Source organism: Balaenoptera ricei, chromosome 4, assembly GCF_028023285.1.
Source record: "Balaenoptera ricei isolate mBalRic1 chromosome 4, mBalRic1.hap2, whole genome shotgun sequence".
NCBI lineage: Eukaryota > Metazoa > Chordata > Mammalia > Artiodactyla > Balaenopteridae > Balaenoptera > Balaenoptera ricei.
The window spans coordinates 118,990,517-119,008,049 of record NC_082642.1 but is presented as its reverse complement, the minus strand read 5'-3'; the positions used below and the strand labels follow the sequence as shown (position 1 = coordinate 119,008,049).

Sequence of the window (17,533 nt, the reverse complement as noted above, 5' to 3'; positions counted from 1 at the left end):
AATTGTTTCCATACTGGAGAAACCCTAGCAAAGGCTCAGGCCATCCGGCAGTTTTCTGCTGCTGTTGCTACTACTGCCACAGATTGGGGATGCCTTTGGTTGGGTGCCAACTGACAAGTAGAGGTCACCGCACCTGAGTGCTTGCTGCACCTGGGCTAGGGACTCTCTGGCTTCCTTAGTACTTGCCTGGAGGGGCCAGATAACACAAACCTGAAGTGTGTGGGAGTTATGAACTCTTGGAATGGACTTTAACCAATGAGAGGCTGGATACAGGAAGAAGCCAGTAGATTATTTGTTCTTCGTCTCTAGTTCACAAAACGCCAGTTTCTGACAAGGGTCAGTAATTTCAGACTATGGACATATCCTGAGAGACTGAGCGAAGCTGTAGCTAGCTTTATTACAAACCCTCTTATATTTGTGTTCCCTCCGTGCATGATTTACTTCCTTTTTTCTCTCACTCTTGTGTCCCTGGGACTGTACCCCTTCTATAATGTAAACTTTCGTCTTAGACTGTTTTCTAGCAATTTCAGGCTAAGACAGAGCTTTCAGACACCTATTCATAAGATGCATTAGTGAATCCTCCACAAAACCACCCCAAAAAACCAGTGTAAACTAAATAAAAAAGAATGTACTACCTGTACAAATGCAGCTTTACAGTGATTTTCTACTCCTTTCCCCACTAACAAAATTGATGCCATCTCTTGAGCTCCTTCTGTATAGAAATTTGGAGCCCTGGTGGTGGCAAAGGTAAGCAATGCACATGGACTCTCCTATGACATAAAATATGTTAAGTACTATAGGAGAGGTACATAGTATGTTTGAGAAATAGGCGAGTCAGTCAAGTTTGGTGGAGCACAGAATATTTTGGTGAAATAATTGAGGTAGTGGTTAACATTGAACAATTCTCTTGAGGTCTCACTATTACAGACATTTAATTAAAGCTAGGTGTTTGAACTTTATTTAGTGGATGATGGGAAGCCATTACAAGTTTTTAACAGTGGAGTGACAACCAGAAAAACAACAGTATGTGTGTGTGTGTGTGTGTGTGTATACACACACACACACACGTATACACAGATATTTTTGAGCAAAGAGTTTACAGAAAGTTTTCCTACTCTGCATTAGAATTTCACCTTCAGTTAGTTCTCTTGATTTGTTTCCCTGGTAACCTGACAGAAATTGTCACTTTGTTTCTAGGCTTTTGATAAAAATGACCCTGACTGGTAAAATGAATGTGCACTGGGAGAAAGAGTAAATAAACCCTAAAGACCTGATGGGGATGCCATGCTTTGGGCCTGAGTGCAGTGACTCTTGTAATTGGGCATGTCCCTTGTGGGGACCCTGGAAGCTGTGCCTGTGGAGTTGTTAGAAGAGGTATAGGCTCCTGTGGGACATGAGGCTTTTAAACCAGGACAACTCCTGCACCTGCCCAACATGAGGCTCATCTTCTTGCACCTGAATTACCACCTGTGTGGGCCGCCACAAGGCCTTCCAAGAAAAAGCAATATCTCACCTGCCCTCTTGGCAAAGGACGTAGTTTCTGTCCTGTGTAGGATGATGCCAAATGTGGCCTGTGTGAATGTTTAGTTGAATTAGACCTGAAAATCTAATGGTTGAAAATACCACCTTAAATAAGATAAAAAAACCTAGAAATTATAAAAGTGATATGATTGACTATTAAAAAAAATTGTGAAACTTATGTACTTAAAAAGATACTACAAATAAATTCAGAGGACAATTTAGGAACCATTTGCAAATCAGATGGCAGATAAAAGGTTAATATTCAAAATATGAAAATACATCTTACCTGTTAGTAAGAAAAATATAAATAGTGCAATGAAAAAAAAAAAGGTCAAATGATAAGAGTAGGCAGTTGACAGAAAAGCAAAACCAAATGATGAATAGACAAATGAAAAGAATTGTGTTAGACAGCAAGGATTATACTACAGCATAACAAGCCATATCAGAGTAATAATAAAACTTACTTCTGTGAGAGTTTGGTGGTGGGACAGGGTAGTATTTACTAAAACTAAAAATTCCCCTACCCAAACCTATATATTCCTCTGGTAATATCCCGTTAATAATAAAAGCACATTATGAAAGTACACTTTTATAAAGATGCTTATTGAATGTTATTATTAGTGACAATAGTGTGAATGCCCAACAATTAGCAATGGTTGAATAAAGGAGGACACATTTTTTTCTGTGTACTATTTAGCAGCCTTTAAAAATGATTTATATATCTACTGATTGACTTGGTGGTATTGCCTTTGAAATATTGGCATATATGGAGAGTAATGGGACAGAGAAGTGTGTAAATATAATCCTGGGTATGTAGACAATTATATAAGCATATGTATATGGGGTAGTTGGGCAGTTGGTGGAGGGGGTAGATGAAGAGTAAGGTGAAAAAAAGATACTACAAAAATATATAATTCCATTTATATAAGTTTTATATGTGCATCTAGGCATAAAGAAATATGGTATGATTATTAAAATGTTAGATGGTGCTAATCTGAAGACAATGGGTTTTAGGTAATTTTTGATGTTCTTTCTTTATATTTTTATGCATTTAAAAATATGCTTATCTTTAAATATATATTATATGAAATTTTTGTCACTACATAATAAATATATATAAATATTTATAAATATATATTCAAATAAAGGAAGAACAAAACAACTATTTTATTAGGGAGAGAACCATTTGCTAAATGCCTTCTATTACTGAGAAGCAGCATGGCATGGTGCTTAAAAATAAGTAGGGCTCTGGAACCAAGTGTCTTGGTTTCCTGCTCTGTGAACCTGGGCAAATTACTTAGCCTCTCTTGGCCTCAGTTTCCTTATCAGTAAAACAGAAACCTTAATAAAATTATCTCATAGGTTTGTGAGGATTAAATGTGTTACTACATGTAAAGTCTTAGAACAATGCTTAGCCTTTAATAGGGACTCAAGAATTGTTAGTAATTATTATAAACATTTGTTGTTACTACTTTCACAGTCCTATGCTAGATATGTTACTAAAATATCACAATTACTTTTTTTATTCCAGTTTCATTGAGATGTAATTGACATACAGTACTGTCTAAGTTTAGGGTGTAGCATTTAATCTTAACAACCACTTTGTAAGGTAGAGATGGTAAAATTTCTCCTGTGTCCTCTTAGGGCTTCTGGCTGTGACCAACATAAGACAAAGTAACAGGAGTCAAGCATACAGATTTTTTTCTCTTGGCCTTGACTCTGTTTCTGGTGATAAGAATGTTTCTTTCCTCCTGGTATAGGGAGGGTATCTTTCACGTGGGAGTACACCTCCTGCTTTCAGGAAGAAAAAGAAAGGTCAAAATGCCCTTCCGTGCATCAGCTGTTATTCAAGTGCCTTTAACTCAAAATAATCAATATGTCAAAGCAGCATATTTTGAAGTGGTGTGTTCTGAACCTCTTCACTAAGGACAGTCCCCATTTTCCAGATAAGGAAACTGAGACTCTTGAGGAGAGCTAAGTAAGTTCCCCAAAGTCTCACATCTCATAATTTGAGCCCATGTCTTTCTTATCATAAAGCCAATTACACTTTACATGCTTTTTTCCACATACCACATTTCGTTTATTTAAAATGCAAGTGTTCTGTCCTAGAAGGAACTTTATATATCATTTACTCTTACGAATATATCATTTACTCTTAAGAGCTTTAGGAGAGAACTGTGTCTGAGGTGTTGGTTGTATAGCATATGTTTAGGAATCCATAATTCTCTAAAGGTTTTCATCTTCAAAATGAAATTTGAATGAGTAAATGGTGAGAGCTTCTGAGAGGCTCTGTAGGCATGACTATGGTAAATGTTTTATGAAGTGTTTGTGAGTGTATTTCTGTTTTTAAACATAAGAGAATCATAATGTTTACCTCTGAGCCCTATTTCTGCGTAATTATGATGAACCAATTTCTTTCTGAAATTTATTTGATCAAAAGTGGAAATTTAGCAATTCCGTTGTGTTCGTTTTAAAACTTTTTAATCCTTTACATTTAGGTTATCTTCATTGTAATGAACACGATGGTCTGAGATTGAGGTGGCTGAGGCAGACGTTAGAATCTTTCATCCCACAGCCTTTGGTAAATGTAATTAAAGTGTCTGAATTGGATGGCAGAGAAATGGGAGATGCCCAGCCTGAAACGTTTGACAAGGTACTTTTATTACATTGTGACAGACTGATAGACTCCCAGTGATACCACTGTTATGTTGCTTTGTTGTTGTTGTTTTCCATCTGCTTCCAGACATAGCCTCATACAATTACTCAATACCCTGGGAAATTTTGATAAAGTGAACATGGAAGCAGTTTTCATTTGATGGTCAGAATGTTCAAAGGAAGCGGAAACATTGAGATTGGGGATTATAGAATGCTTTTTATTTCCAGGTACCTCAAAGATACTCAGGAAGAGATCAGATATTATTTGGGTCAGTACTCAAACATGTGCACAGTATTGCTTTAATTCGGTAACATTTCATATCAGAGTATGACAGTTGAAGGAAAAGAAAGCATTTCAGTAAACTGAAGTTGAATTATTAGTTCTTAAAAATAAATGCTGAGAATTCAGAAGTATAGTAACATCTGTTTAAAATGAGTAACTTTTGTAAAAGTTTCTGCTGTTATCAAAATGTGAAATACTGGTAGATATTAGTAGACTGTTAGTCCTCTCATTGCCCCTCCCCCCTAAAAAACCCAAACACTGAAAGTGCACAGGAAATTTTTCTGTCAAGTATTAGTGAAGAAATGTCATAAAGAACTTACCGGGCTTCCCTGGTGGCGCAGTGGTTGAGAATCTGCCTGCTAATGCAGGGGACACGGGTTCGAGCCCTGGTCTGGGAAGATCCCACATGCCACGGAGCAGCTGGGCCCGTGAGCCACAACTACTGAGCCTGCGCGTCTGGAGCCTGTGCCCCGCAACGGGAGGGGCCGCGATAGTGAAAGGCCCGCGCACCGCGATGAAGAGCGGTCCCCGCACCGCGATGAGGAGTGGCCCCCGCTTGCCGCAACTAGAGAAAGCCCTCGCACGAACCGAAGACCCAGCACAGTCAAAAATAAATAAATAAATAAATAAATAAATAAATAAATAAATAAATAAAAATCTTAAAAAAAAAAAAAAAAAAAAAAAAAAAAAAAAAAGAACTTACCAAGGTGTATTTTTGGTTTTAAAATAAATTTATTTATTTATTTGCTACTTTTTGTCATGATTTACTTAGCTTCCCTATATACTTTGTGTCTGAGGATATATTTTCAGTTCATAATTGCATTACGTGTCCTTTTTTTTCTGTAGGTGTTAGTTGATGCTCCGTGTTCAAATGATCGAAGTTGGTTGTTCTCTTCTGATTCTCAGAATGCAGCCTGTAGGATAAGCCAAAGGAGGAATTTGCCTGTTCTACAGATAGAACTCTTAAGGTGAGGGCTATTAATATAAAAGCTCACTTCGGTTTCTAATATAATTTAAGTAGGCATGACAAAACATGACACAGGGCAGCTCCCAAATGGAGGGTTTCCTGTGTAGGTGTCAATAATTAATCCTCCAAAGTCTGCACCCAGAAAATTCTCAACCTCTTCCCTTTCAGCTCTTGTATTATAATGTCACCTCTGCCCCCTCCGTCCCCCCAGCCCCTCAATGAACTCTAGTGTTGCTGTGCATTGTCTTTTAAAGGACACAAATGATTTTACTATGGTTTAAAGCTGTTTGCTTATCAGGACCATCCTGAGCGTAGGATTCATCACTGTATTCTTTCACCAGAGTATGAGCAGCCCCCGTAAGAGTAGCTTTGGACCAGGACACATTTTTTTTTTAGTAATGAACACATTGTTCTAGGTGATTAGGAAGTTATAATTTGTTGTTAGCACTTATCTCTCCTCTAAGAATTTTCCAGAAGGGCATGACCACCGAGAGATACTTGGTTTCTTCAGAACAGAGCCATTTTGGGACATCCTGTCCTGGTTTCAAAAGAAATTTATACTTATACCCTAGTCCCAAGTAATTCCTACTGTTTAATGTGGAACAAAAATTCTTTGGACTATTTAAAATATAGTTAAGTGATAACTTGTCACTCATTACTTCTTACATGTGGAATGATCTTACATGTGGAATGAGAATGAGTGACAGTTTATATGCACTGCTGACAACATGCTTTACTTCCAACTTCTCATTGACTCACAACAGTGAACATATGCCATTACCAAAGTATTACAACCAGTACTAATACATGGTCTTGTTTTTGTACCAGATTATGTCTCAGCTCATTCTGGTGATTCCAGGTAGCGCCAACCAGTGGGTTCTTAAACATTTTTCATCTGGCAGTTAGACTATTCGTTTGTATTCTTCCAAGGTCAGCCTTTCATTTACTGTAACACTGAGATAGTTTGAGAATTCTATGCCACCTTTCCCTTCTACCTCTTGGGGTGTCGCATTGATCCAGCTCTTAGTCTTTTTTCTCACCTAAACTTTCTTGATCTGGCTCTTTAGTTAATTATTCCTGTTACTTCGGGCTTTGCCATTGTGATGCCTTAACACGAACAGACACTAAATCTTATGGTGGCTTATTAGCATTGTGACCTCTAATTTTTTTTTAAGCTGTAAGCAACCAGGCTTCCTGAGGATATCATTTTTCCTCCCTCTCATGAAAACTATATATATAGAGAGAAATACGTTAAAAAAAAAAAAAACAACTGCTGTTATTGTGTAAACATTGTTCTGAAACTGGCTCCTTTTTGTTCTTAATTTTTCTTGAAGTCTTTTCCTTGTAAACCTACTTTGTTCTCTTCACTCTCCACAGTAAAGCCAAATCTGATCTGAAATGTAAATCTGATCATGTCGTTCTCCTGTTTGAAGTCTGCAGTGGTTCCCCGTTACTGTTAAGACTTCAAATTCCTTAGTATGATATTCACATCTTCTTTGAATATGGTTCCTTATTCTGAGGCCAGTGCATTTCCTGTTTCTTATGCTTAAGAGTTCTTCTTCTAACTCATTCTCCCCGTTCTCTTGGCTATCTCTACTGGTTCTTTGGGAATCAGCTCTGAGATCTCCTTATTGAAGCCGTACCTAACTCCCTAGGACTGGGATTGGTATTCCCCTCATGTCCTTACCTTCATTTAAAAATATATTGTTTGCCAGCTCCTCCGCTGGACATCTACCTAGTACTTGTCTCTTTCTTCAACAAGACTGTACACCCCATGGGAGAAGGGATTGTCTTATTGTTTTTATTCCCAATATGCAATTTGGTGTCTGGCATGTAGAAGGGGGTTCAGTAAATAATTGTTTAAAAACATTAAATTACAAGGGCTGAATATTTAGAATTTACACATGTAATTAAATTTATAGCAAAGTTAATCTGACAAAAATAATGACATAATCATTATTGTACTGCATGGTAATTAGGCATAAATGTAAAGCAATTCACATAGTTTATTTTGATTAGTATTGCATTTACATAACCAAAGCATGGTTTTAGTTTCAGTTTAGTTTTTTCCTCCATTTAATACATATCCCTTAACATCGTATAGCATTTTGATCATCATCACAAAAATCATGCATCTGAGTAAACCTCACATCCGCACCGTCTTGTGCCCTAACAAGTGAGGCTCTTCTTTAGGGTCCACCCCTCTCTCCCATCATCTTACTCCCCAAAAGAAATGGCTTTAGCATCACATCACTTTAGTAGCATATTAACAGGGTGCAAAAGTGACATCTCAATCACAATGGGTGTAGGTTTTCATGTAATTATATGTGATTGGGAAAAGACCATCACACCAGCCCCCTCCCATTCTTTTCCTTGAGCAGCTACTCTGCATTCCCTGCCTCTGATGCCTGGTCTGTGTGAGAGGTTTAGGAGCCACTTGAGGCAGCTGAAACTCTGAGCCCCTTGGCTGTGTGATTATGATGGTAAAGGGGAAAGAGTGTGTGATACACAAGCTATAGTCACAGATAATGGTTCTAATTCCCTAACGTCTACAAATTTGGGGGTTGAAAAGGTAAAGGAAAAAATGATAATGCCAGCCACAATCTCTCTTTTATCTCCTGCCCCTGACTCCAAAAAATGAAAAAAAAAAAAAAAAGACTATAGAGACTATAGTAATTTTCTCATCAGGGATAGCTCTTTTACTATGTCACATACAAAGAAATTTATCTTATTTTCTTCCAAATCTTCCTCATATAGTTATTGCCTTGTCATCCTTTAATAAAAGGCAATCCTTTTATTCCACAGTAAGAAATAGAAGGTTTTAAATGCAAGCATATGCAAGAGAATAAATACATTGATGTGTATGAGTTTTAGTCAAAAGTATAAAGGATTGATAGCAGATCCTTATTTGCATTTGCAAAGAACAATTAGAAAGCAAGCAAGCGAATATTGCCTAGCTTGATATTATAGACAGAAGATGGCACTCAGAAGGGAGAAAAGAAGTGAGAAGTATAGTTGAGTGGCAAATAAGGAAAGCTTTTTGTTTGTACTATTTTGTCGAAAACTGAATTTGTATGTTTCTGCATGTCTGCTGACAGATACGGTGCTCAAAGATATTTTATAGCTTCCATGGTTATTATTCATTCACTTTACCTGAAATCATTCATATTTACATTAAATAAGCAACCTGAATAGTATTCAGAATTTTAGCTTCTGAAAAACCAATATTCTATTACCAAATATTCTACAGCCAAACATTAATCTTACACATGTTTTTGTGAATGTGATAGATCAGTGAAAATCAGCACTTTAATAAAAGTTTCTTGGCGTTAAACTTTTTAAAAGGAGTAATGTAGATATGTAATAGTTTTTTAGAAATTCTTTAAAAAAGTTAATGCATGTATATAATTATATATAATCGTGAAAATAGTAATCTGATTTTATTTTGGCATGAAAAGCTTATTGGAAGGCACAGTGATGACAGGAAATCCCAAACCATATGAGTTCATTGTACACTTATTGGGGACTCTTCAGTTTATCCATACAGAGATGGAAAAATTAGAATCTTCTATTAAATTTATACAACATGAACATATTAGCTATATACAACTCTCACATGCTTCAGAAGATGAGAAAGTGGGACAAGGATATAAGGAATAATTGAGTAAGCCAGTTCTATTAATGAAGTGCCATTTGAAAGTATACCTTTATTATCTTTTCTCAAAATAATTTCTGAGACCAGTCATTTCTGTTACATACTATGTATGTGCACACTATATAATCAGATGCTCTTGCCTCATTTTTATTTAAATATATTAGGAAAAACAAAGTGGGATAATATGCTGAAAATGATATATACATAGTCTTTTTAGAAAGTGGCCAAGTTTGTGCAAGAGAAGTTTACATGATTTTTAGGTGAGAAAGCATGAACTGAAGAGTATGATGTATAACAAAAATATAAGTATCTTATTGCAGTAGTGTATCATGTCACCCATTTCCTTGGAGGAAATCAATTACATTTAAAATACTGACCCCCTCTGATTTTCTTTTCTCACTACTTGACAAGTAAAATCCAATTTATGAACTCATTGAAAAAGGAAGCTCAGATTATTTGATAATGTTTTGAAAATTTGTAAAAATCATCCAGATAAGAGTCCTTAAAAAGTGTTACTCTTACAACAAGAGCTATGTTTTAAAAGAAACATTAAAAAATCAACAAGATCTCTTCTGTCATGCTCTTGAGCTGAGGTATGGGATACTTCGTGCCTTTGGAGTATGGTCTTCATCATTCATCAACACAGTGACCAAAAAGTTTATATGTACATATTGGAAAAGTAATCTTCGGACATAATGTTCTATCAGAATGGAAGATTTCCACCACTCTTTCAGCAATGTATGTATTTTCTTTTTAAAGTTTAACTAATTCAGTTAACTTTGCATACTATCCCTCATGTGCTTAGTCATATGTTTGGAATCCAGAAAACAAACCATTAATACTACTACTACTATCGCTACTACTACTAATTCTCTTTCACCTTCCCCTCTTCCTCCACCTTTTCCTCCTCCTCCTCCTCTTCTTCTTTTTTCTTTAAGTTAGGTGGCAGGAGTCAGAGGTGCTGAGATTAAAAAGCTGTAATTTGTTTGGGCAAAGTACATGTTTCTTTTTTATAAGAGTTGATAGATCAAAATATTCCACATTAAATGAAATTGTAAAGGGTTGAGAAAACATCCATAGCTATAGTTTATAGCCATTATACTTTAAGTCATAGAAATATGTTTCAAGGGTAGATTGACAGTGTAAAATACAGTGTTGAAAATAAGTTTTTATCAACATTTGTTAAATATCTACTTTGTGTCAGGAACTTTGCTAGGCACTGAAGATACTAAAATATATATGAAATGATTCTTATTCTCAAGATCCTCAGGGCAATTATCATAAAATATGGTAAGAATTTGGTAATAGAAGGAATAGTTAGGGTGCAGAGGATGCAAAAGGAGGGACACCTAACTTTGCTCAGGTTAAAGATGGGGTGTGGGAATAAGAAGATATATTTTACAAAATAAGCAATAGATAAATATTTGAACTGAAGATATTTTTCTAATAGTTTTTCCTAATCATGAAAGTAATCTAGTCTCATAAAGCATTTGGAATATACAAAGAAATATAAAGAAGAAAATAAGCCATCCATTGAAAGAAGCTATTATTATTTGGACTTATTTCCTTTGACTGAATATAGTATTTACAATAATGGAAATCATAGTGATAAATAATTTGATATATTTTTCCATTTAATTTATTAGGAACATTTTAATTATTAAATAGTCTTTGAAAACATACTTTTCAAATGGCTACATCATATTAAGTGACTTATTCATTCATTCATTTATTCAGGTAGTTAAGAGTATCAAAGACTGCTCTTTCTAATGATGGAATCTCATTAATGCAAGAAATAGTTACAAAAACATATCCTAATGGGGATTAAAACATCAGCTTTTTTAATGATCCAGGCAAGACCTTGGTAACTCTTTGGGGAAGGAGTTAGCAGCTGGCCTGTGATCCATTTCTCTTTTGATTTCCAGGGAGACACTCCCACAGAAAGAAAGAAGGCAGGTGACCCAGTTAAACATGTTGACAACTGACCTCCTATTGGTAAATAGACTAACGAATTTTGCTAAGAGGAGAACTCTTACTCATGGCATACTTTCAGCAGAATGTCCCTGGTTAGGATCGCCTGTGGTAAACACAGCCTAGAATCTGTAGATTTATGAGACATGTCTTCCTGGAGAATGGAGAATGTCTTCCAGTATACCTCAGCTCCCTAAGGTATATTAGAGATGTGATATAACCTAAATGTTCCCCATTGTGTGAGGTGACCTGTCAACTTTGCTTATAGAAATCATCTGTTATTCTGAGCTAGGAGACATTCTGAGCTAGAAGCAAGACTTCGGAAGCCACATTGGATGTTCCTGCTTCTTTTGTGCCAGTTGATTGCTTATATACTTGAAATTATTTTAGTAAAGCTAGGTAGTAGGTAAGATCTCTGGTTCATGAGAATCTGATTTGACAGTCCTTTGTGCAGGCTCATCCCTAAACCCCAGCCAGCCATCTCTGATGAAACTAAATTGAGGAACATGATTTGGACCTGAGTCCCAAGTGCAAGGCTCTTATTCCAGTCCCACATCTAAGTCTTGGAACTCAATCAACTCATCCAGCCAACTGTTAGAAAGTAATAGCTCTTCCCCTTTTAGACGCTGCATGGAAACATGATTAAGAGGATGAAGGGAAAGTATTAAGAATTTCTTAATGTGGGAAAATCCTGTATAAATAGAATAAAAATTCTTGGCTGTAATCTTAAAAAAAAAAAAAAAAAGATGAAGGGATAGGATCCAATGTGACAGAGCTCAGGCAGGTCCAAGAGAACAAGAGAGGTTGTGATGCTCATGAATAGTGACTTTTTTCCATTTTGGCTCTATCCACTAGTAAAAATAATAATAATAAATGCCATTCATTGACTGCATTAGCTACTTCTTCTCTCCTTGTTTGAAGAGTCTCAAGTACATAGGTAGAGAGACTCTTGAATTGTTCACTCCAGCAAACTGCCTACCCGCTACCTTGTGGGTAGGGTAGGAGGAATCTCCTCCTTTATAGAAACTTGAGGCAAGGATGGTGATTGTTTTCCTTTAACCATTTATTCTTTCTTTAAGTATTTATTGAGTACCACCAGGCACCAGTGGTAAACAGGGCAAATTCAAACCTTGTTTGACTTGGTTACAGTTATTGTTGTGAGTACTTAACTGTCCATCATTTCTGATTCAGGAGTCTCATGTCTTCTATCAACATCCATGAAACTGGTGGGCTAACTAAAAAGCTTGCAAGCAAGATGAAATATCAGCCCCTTCACAGTTTCTGACATTATAGTACAAATATCTTCTCCCATATTGTGGCTTGCCCTTTTACTCTTTTTGGTGGTTTTTGTTTGTTTGTGTTTGTTTTTCACAAAGATAGGTTATTACTTTTTATGTAAGTTATAATACCTATATTTTTCTTTATGATTAATGCTGTCTTTGTGTCCTATTTAAGAAGTCTGTCCTTTTTCTAGTACTCTGACTGTGACCTCTGTCATAAATCAAATGTCCTCATTAGCATGGATCTGACTTCATTCTACTTAATTGCTTTATTGATCCTTGAGCCAGTGCTACATTAACTTAAATACCATAGTATTGGGCTGGGCAAAGAGTTCGTTTGGTTTTTTCCATAAGAAGGCTCTAGTAGCACTTAGTTGTCTTTAAGTTCATTTGAAACAATTTTGTTAGATTGTATTGTGACAACTGTCATATCAGCGTGCATTTAAAAATAACTTATAAAAATTGGTGAATTTTTTGTGTAGCCATTTTAATATTGAAGAAGAAAAAAAGCAACATTTTTAGCATATTATGCTTTATTATTTCAAGAATAATAAAGGTAATAATGCAACTGAAATGCAAAAAAAAAGATTTGTACCGTGTATGGAGAGGGTGCTGTGACTGATCGAATATGTCAAAAGTGGTTTGTGAAGCTTCGTGCTGGAGATTTCTCGTTGGATGATGCTCCATGATCTGGTAGACCAGTTGAAGTAGATAGCGATCAAATCGAGACATTAATTGAGAACAATCAACGTTATACCATGTGGGAGACAGCCAACATACTCAAAATATCCAAATCAAGTGTTGAAAATCATTTATACCAGCTTGGTTATGTTAATCGCTTTGAGGTTTCGGTTCCATGTAAGTTAAGAGAAAAGAACCTTGACCGTATTTCCTCATGTGATTCTCTACTACTGAAACGTAACGAAAACATTCCGTTTTTAAAACAAATTGTGATGGGTGATGAAAAGTGGATACTGTACAATAATGTGGAACGGAAGAGATCGTGGGGCAAGCGAAATGAACCACCACCAACCACACCAAAGGCCAGTCTTCATCCAAAGAAGGTGATGTTGTATATATGGTGGGATTGGAAGGGAGTCCTCTATTATGAGCTCCTTCTGGAAAACCAGACGATTAATTCCAACAAGTGCTGCTCCCAATTAGGCCAACTGAAAGCAGCGCTTGATGAAAAGCATCTGGAATTAGTCAACAGAAAATGCATAATCTTCCATCAGGATATCACAAGACTGCATGTTTCTTTGATGACCAGGCAAAAACTGTTACAGCTTGACTGGGAAGTTCTGACTCGTCTGCCGTATTCACCAGACACTGCACCTTCGGATCTCCATTTATTTAGGTCTTTACAAAATTCTCTTAATGGAAAAAATTTCAATTCCCTGGAAGACTGTAAAAGGCACCTGGAACAGTTCTTTGCCCAAAAAGATAAAAAGTTCGGGAAGATGGAATTATGAAGTTGCCTGAAAAATGGCAGAAGGTAGTGGAACAAAACGGTGAATACGTTGTTCAATAAAGTTCTTGGTGAAAATGAAAGATATGTCTTTTATTTTTACTTGAAAACCGAAGGAACTTTTTGGCCAACCCAATATTAGCATCATAATAAATAGGTACAAATCTCCCCTTGTTTTTTTTGTTTCATTTTGTTTTGTTAACAGTATCTTGCCTATTTTTGACCCCTTTGCATTTCTATATATATTTTATTTATTTATTTTTACATATATCCATTTTTTTTAAAGATTTTTTTCCCATATAGGCCATTACAGAGTATTGAGTAGACTTCCCTGTGCTATACAGCAGGTTCTTGTTAGTTATCTGTTTTATATATAGTAATGTGTATATGTCAATCCCAATCTCCCAATTTATCCCTCCCCACCTTATCCCCTGGTAACCATAAATTTGTTTTCTACATCCATGGCTCTATTTCTGTTTTGTAAATAAGTTCATTTGTACCCTTTTTTTTTTTTAGATTGCACATATAAGCGATATCATATATTTGTCTTTCTGTGTCTGACTTACTTCGTTCAGTTTGACAACCTCTAGGTCCATACGTGTTGCTGAAAATGGCATTATTTCATTCTTTTTTATGACTGAGTAATATTCCATTGTATATATGTATGACATCTTCTTTATCCATTCCTCTGATGATGGATATTTACATTGCTCCCATGTACTGGCTATTGTAAATGGTGCTGCAATGAACATTGGGGTGCATGTATCTTTTTGAATTATGGTTTTCTCTGGGTATATGCCCAGGAGTGGGATTGCTGGGTCATATGGTAGTTCTATTTTTAGTTTTTTAAGGAACCTCCATACTGTTCTCCATAGTGTCTGTGCCAATTTACATTCCCACCAACAGTGTAGGAGGGTTCCCTTTTCTCCACACCCTCTCCAGCATTTATTGTTTGTAGATTTTTTGATGATATGGCCATTCTGACTGGTGTGAGGTGATGCCTCATTGTAGTTTTGATTTGCATTTCTCTAATAATTAGTGATGTTGAGCATCTTTTCATGTGCTTTTGGCCATCTGTATGTCTTCTTTGGAGAAATGTCTATTTAGATCTTCTGCCCATTTTTTGATTGGGTTATTTGTTTTTTTGACATTGAGGTGCATGAGCTGTTTGTATATTTTGGAGATTAATCCCGTTTTGGTTGCTTCATTTGCAAATATTTTCTCCCATTCTGAGGGTTGTCTTTTTGTTTTATGATTTCATTTGCTGTGCAGAATCTTTTAAGTTTAATTAGATCCTATTTGTTTACTTTTGTTTTTATTTTCATTACTTTAGGAGGTGGATCAAAAAAGATCTTGCTGTGATTTATGTCAAAGAGTGTTCTGCCTATGTTTTCCTCTAAGAGTTTTATAGTGTCTGGCCTTACATTTAGGTCTTTAATCCATTTTGAGTTTATTTTTGTGTATTGTGTTAGGGAGTGTTCTCATTTCATTCTTTTACATGTAGCTGTCCAGTTTTCCCAGCACGACTTATTGAAGAGACTGTCTTTTCTCCATTGTATGTTCTTGCCTTCTTTGTCATAGATTAGGTGACCATAGGTGCGTGGGTTTATCTCTGGGCTTTCTATCCTGTTCCATTGATCTATATTTCTGTTTTTGTGCCAGTACCATACTGTTTTGATTACTGTAGCTTTGTAGTATAGTCTGAGAAGTCAGGGAGCCTGATTCCTCCAGCTCCATTCTTCTTTCTCAAGGTTGCTTTGGCTGTTCGGGGTCTTTTGTGTTTCTATACAGATTCCATATATGTTTTAGAATCAGCTTGTCAGGTTTCCTGAAAAACTTGTTGAAATTTTGATTGGAATTACATTAAGCCTATCAATTTGGAGAGTTTAGACATTTTCCATGATTTCATGATATTGGTAAATTTATTAAGTCTAAAAATTTGTCTATAGATTCTTTTGGATTTTCAACAAAACTTTCATAATTATGTAATATATTGAAATAGATATATGTAATTTTTCTAGAATCTGTATGATAATATTTTGCTTAGGATTTTTCCATTTGTGTTCATAAGTAAGACTGGCCTATCATTTTTCATTCTTGAAATATTATTAGAGTTTAGAATCAGGGTTATACTAGCCTCCTAAAATGAATTGAGGAGTGGGCTCTCCTTTATATACTCTGGAATAGTTTATGTAACATTGCAGTTATTTTTTTTTTTCCTTATATGTTTGACAGAACTGCAGTTGAAGCCATGTAGTCCTGGAGTTTTCTTTGTGGGATGAATTTTGACCATTGATATGGTTTCTTTAATGGTTACAAGACTCTTAAGTTTTCTCTTTCTTCTTGAATTAGTTCCATGAGTTTGGAGGGATTTTGTTTGTTTATTTGTGTTTTTAGTAATTTTCCCCTTTCATCGATGTCTACAAACTTGTTGCCATAGAGTTGTGCAAAGTATCTCCTTGTTATCTTTTTAATATTTGTAGGATTTATAATATCTTCTTTTTATTTTTGTTAATCAGTCTTTCCTGAGGTTTGTCAAATTTTTATCAAGATATGGTATTCAAAACATTGTTCATCTTTTTTATTGTAAGTTTGTTTTCTATTTCTAAACATATGGGGATTTTCTGGTTATCTTTCTTATTATGTTCTTATTTTTATTATGAACAGGAAACATATGCTATATCAACCCTCTGAAATTTATTTTGACTTGCTTTATAGCCACATATTAGGTCAGTGTTTGTAAATATTTTATGTTGCTTTGAGAAGAATGTGAATTTTATATTTCTTTATTAGTACAGTGTTCTATAAACGTTCATTCAGGTCATTTGTTATTCAAATCCTCTATGGTATTACTTTAAAAAACCTGGTTCTTCAGTTAATTATTGAATGAGGTGTATATGATTTGGATTTGTACTTTTCTCCTTGTAGTTCTGTCGAGTTTCATTTTATATATTTGAAGGCCATGTTATTAGTAGAATACAAATTTTGTTTTGTTCGTGGTTTTCCTACTAACTTTAGAACTCTTAGGGGCCACCCTGTTTTGGCTATTAAAAAATGGGGCTCTATTCTCCCTACTTAGTCTTGAGCTAGACAGTGCTGCTTCTATTTGTTTTAATTGTCTGTGCTTTTGAATAATGTTTAAGTTGAATAGCTTATTCTTTAACTTAACATAACTGTTAAGTATATAGTGGGGAGCTGCTTAAGTATTTTTAATAAGGGAGTGACATGATTACATTTATATTAGAAAGATTTGTTAATTCCATATAGACGATGGATACAAGGGTGCAAAGAGAGAAAGGAAAGCTAATTAGGAAGTTGTTGAAATTTTCAAGGTGAGTAATGATTATCAGTGGGTAAATGTTAGGACACAAAGGTGTTCAAAATAAAGTGATACTTTAGCATTTCATTAACTTATCACAGTTGATTCAGTTTGTAAAATATCATTGTTAACAAGAATTTAAATTATTTTTTCTTGGTAACTTGAAAAGCCTCTAATGGATATCAAACAAAATGAAACTGAGCAGATAAGTTTAATAATAAGTATATAATAATTATATATAATATAAGTATATATAATAAGTATTTGAAAAATGGGAGCACATAAATTTTTCTATTTTAAAAATGTTGAACTTTTTTTTCAAGATTTCTAAATGGTGACTGGCAAGTATGGCAGAGGATGACCTGGCTATTTTTCACTCAGGAGGAAGTGCTTCTTTGTCATTTGAGTATTCCT

At 35.3% G+C, this 17,533-nt stretch overlaps 1 protein-coding gene across 1 annotated transcript in view; it reads left to right on the top strand.

Moving 5' to 3' along the window:
* Window positions 1-17,533, top strand: part of NSUN3 (NOP2/Sun RNA methyltransferase 3) — a 58,601-nt gene that overhangs the window by 15,859 nt on the left and 25,209 nt on the right. The window contains exons 4-5 of the mRNA XM_059922206.1: window positions 4,020-4,174; window positions 5,306-5,427. Of these exons, the coding sequence (XP_059778189.1) occupies window positions 4,020-4,174; window positions 5,306-5,427 (277 nt within the window). The remainder of the gene's footprint in view (window positions 1-4,019; window positions 4,175-5,305; window positions 5,428-17,533) is intronic.